We start from the raw sequence: 2,736 nt of genomic DNA on the forward strand, positions 1-2,736 counted from the left end.
TAAATATAATAGGTTGAAAAAACTATTATGTTACTGTGTGTAATGATTTTGTGCATATTTTGGGTACAAATATCATTACTATCCTAGTTAATATATTGAAAGTATGTAGTGTTAAAAAATATATTTTATGGTTAAATACTTGTAAGAATATTTGTGTAAATTTATAACAAATATATACTTAGAAAAAGTTAATTAATTTATAAGGGATGTACACAAAAAAAAAAGAAGGATGTGATTAAAAGAACCTATTTTGATTATGATAGGTAAGGCCATCAAATTATCTAATCCAAAATGATATATCGATGAAAAGTGAAAACCAGTTTTGATTAGATATCTAATAAATATTGATTTTAGAATCAATTAGATAATATTTGAAAACTACAAACTCAATTGTATTCATGAGTTAATTTTCTCTTTGAATTGTGGATCTTAATTTAATTTAAAATTCACATTTTCTAAAAAAATATTACTAATGAATAGGGAGAGTGAAAATTTTCCAATATACATGTTTTTTTTTTAAGGAAATTATATATGTTATATAGGGTATTTATAAATAAATATATATATATATATATATATTGGTTCAAATATGAAAGTTTTCAATATATAGCAGTATCGATGAAAATTTATAATGGGTGTGAAAAATATTATTCATACGTACCTTATTATTACATTTGATTAAATTACTGCATAATATTATTAAAATTTCAATAATATAGACGTACATGTAGATGGTCCAAATTTACATTCAAATTCATATCTAAATTAATTCTGAAATAATTTTATGCGAGATATATGACCTCTAAAGAGCCAAAGGAAAGCCGATTTTTACTATTGTTACTACGAATTTGAAACAATATATATTGTCCAATTTTAAAAAGTAATAAGAATTCGAATAATTCATGATCAGTTTATATTTATTTTACCATATTTGTGTAAAATTTTAAGAAGATTTATATGCATAGAATAACCAATGAAATAGACGAGCAGACGGGAAATTGATAGTACATTCTTATACGTATATATACATAATAATTCTTACAAATAAAAAAACAAATATATATTATTGATATGCATAAAGTTGTGTATAAATACATATATATATATATATGCTTACTGTAAGCAGACTGTAATGTATTATAAATACACATATTTATATACTCACTGTACGTAGACTGTAGTGTATCATGATATATATTATCAAATTATTAAATATATATAATATATGTATAATTTCGATGATTACCTAGCATTAAGCCATAGCTAGGCATATATAATATGATTGATCATATCAATTTGTGCTCATGAGAAGCTCCTCTATCATTTGCAATGCAGCTCTGTTCTCCTCTTCTTGCGTTGACCTTGACGACCCACCTTCTTCAAACGCCGCTGGCGAAGTTGACTCCGATGAACTACCACGTTGACCACAGCCGCCGCCGTTCATAACCTTCCCAAACTCAATGGTCAAAACCCACTTTGAATTATCCTTTTGAGGAGTAGTAGTAGCAGTAGTAGTACTAGTATTACTGATATTATTATTATTCTTCGTATCAGAGCGTTGATAACCTCCGCCGCCGCTGCCGCCGCGCTTCTGCCACACTCCGATACAGCAGCTCTCAGTGTCGAGCCTCAGACACGTCAAGGAGCGAGACGAAGGCGTTTTGAGACCGCATTTCCTCAGCTTTGATTTAAGGAGTTCAGATAAAGCCGAAGCCTTATTATTAGTGTTATTGTTACGATCTTGTTCTGCGGAGGTGGCGGAGGCGGCGGCAGTGATCTGATCAGGTACGGGGAAATTGGTCTTGGCGTTTCGGCCGTTCATCAAGACGGCGGCCTCATCGTACGCTCGAGCTGCGTCCTCGGCTGTCTCAAATGTTCCAAGCCACACTCTCCTCTTCCTGATACATATATATTTATAACATTTACGGGAACCAAAATAAAAGATCAATGTATATATATATAGTGATGATCACAACAAACAATATAATCTAAATTTATGTATGTGTATGTATATGTATGGAAAAATTGTACGTAAAAGTAACATACAATAAAGGGTGTCGAATTTCTGCAACCCAAGAGCCCCAATGTCGCTGTCTGACGCCTCTGAACTTCTTTGGTTGCACCATTATTTTTGAATAAGAGAGAAGAAAGGTTTCGAAGGAGTTGTGTATTCGTACACTACTGTCGGTGATACACTGGAAATGTCATGAACCAATACTTCTATTTAAACTATATTTCAAGCTAAGGAAAACATAAATATAAATGTAGAGCAATGATGGTATAATGACTAATAAAATGTAGAAAAGACATAAAGTAAGGATGTATTTATAAGATATTACCTAAAATGATGAGTCAATAATTGTTGACTATTCTGCAGTAAGATATATATTACTAAGGATGGTTGTTGTGCTTCATTCTCGTGGGCCTCAAAGTCTAAAATTTATGGTTTATTTTCGTACAAAAATTTATAAGGTGTCAACTTCTTCAGTTATTTACTACTACTCCTTAATTACTTCTTGTACTTAAATACAACAGTTTATTATTTTTTTGTTTGTATCAGCAGTCATTAATTTTATGCAAGAAATAACAATAATAATAAAAAGTTCGTGGAAATTAACTTATGTATGACTTTTAAAAAAATAAAAATAAAAACCTTCATTCAAATATTAAAGCGATCCAGTACAAGACTATGACACACTGGGATATATAGGATCAACACATAACCAAACTTTATCC

General features: G+C 30.3%; 1 protein-coding gene across 1 annotated transcript; it reads right to left on the bottom strand.

Moving 5' to 3' along the window:
* Positions 1-1,045: 1,045 nt before the first annotated feature.
* Positions 1,046-2,291, bottom strand: LOC133782716 (ethylene-responsive transcription factor WIN1-like). The gene is made up of 2 exons (XM_062222077.1): positions 2,047-2,291; positions 1,046-1,898 (listed from the first exon to the last, which is right to left on the bottom strand). Exons 1-2 carry the CDS (start codon positions 2,124-2,126, stop codon positions 1,292-1,294), a joined length of 687 nt encoding a protein of 228 aa, XP_062078061.1. The 5' UTR covers positions 2,127-2,291; the 3' UTR covers positions 1,046-1,291.
* Between the last annotated feature and the right edge of the window lie 445 nt (positions 2,292-2,736).

The sequence above is a fragment of the Humulus lupulus genome, chromosome 6 (assembly GCF_963169125.1).
Source record: "Humulus lupulus chromosome 6, drHumLupu1.1, whole genome shotgun sequence".
NCBI lineage: Eukaryota > Viridiplantae > Streptophyta > Magnoliopsida > Rosales > Cannabaceae > Humulus > Humulus lupulus.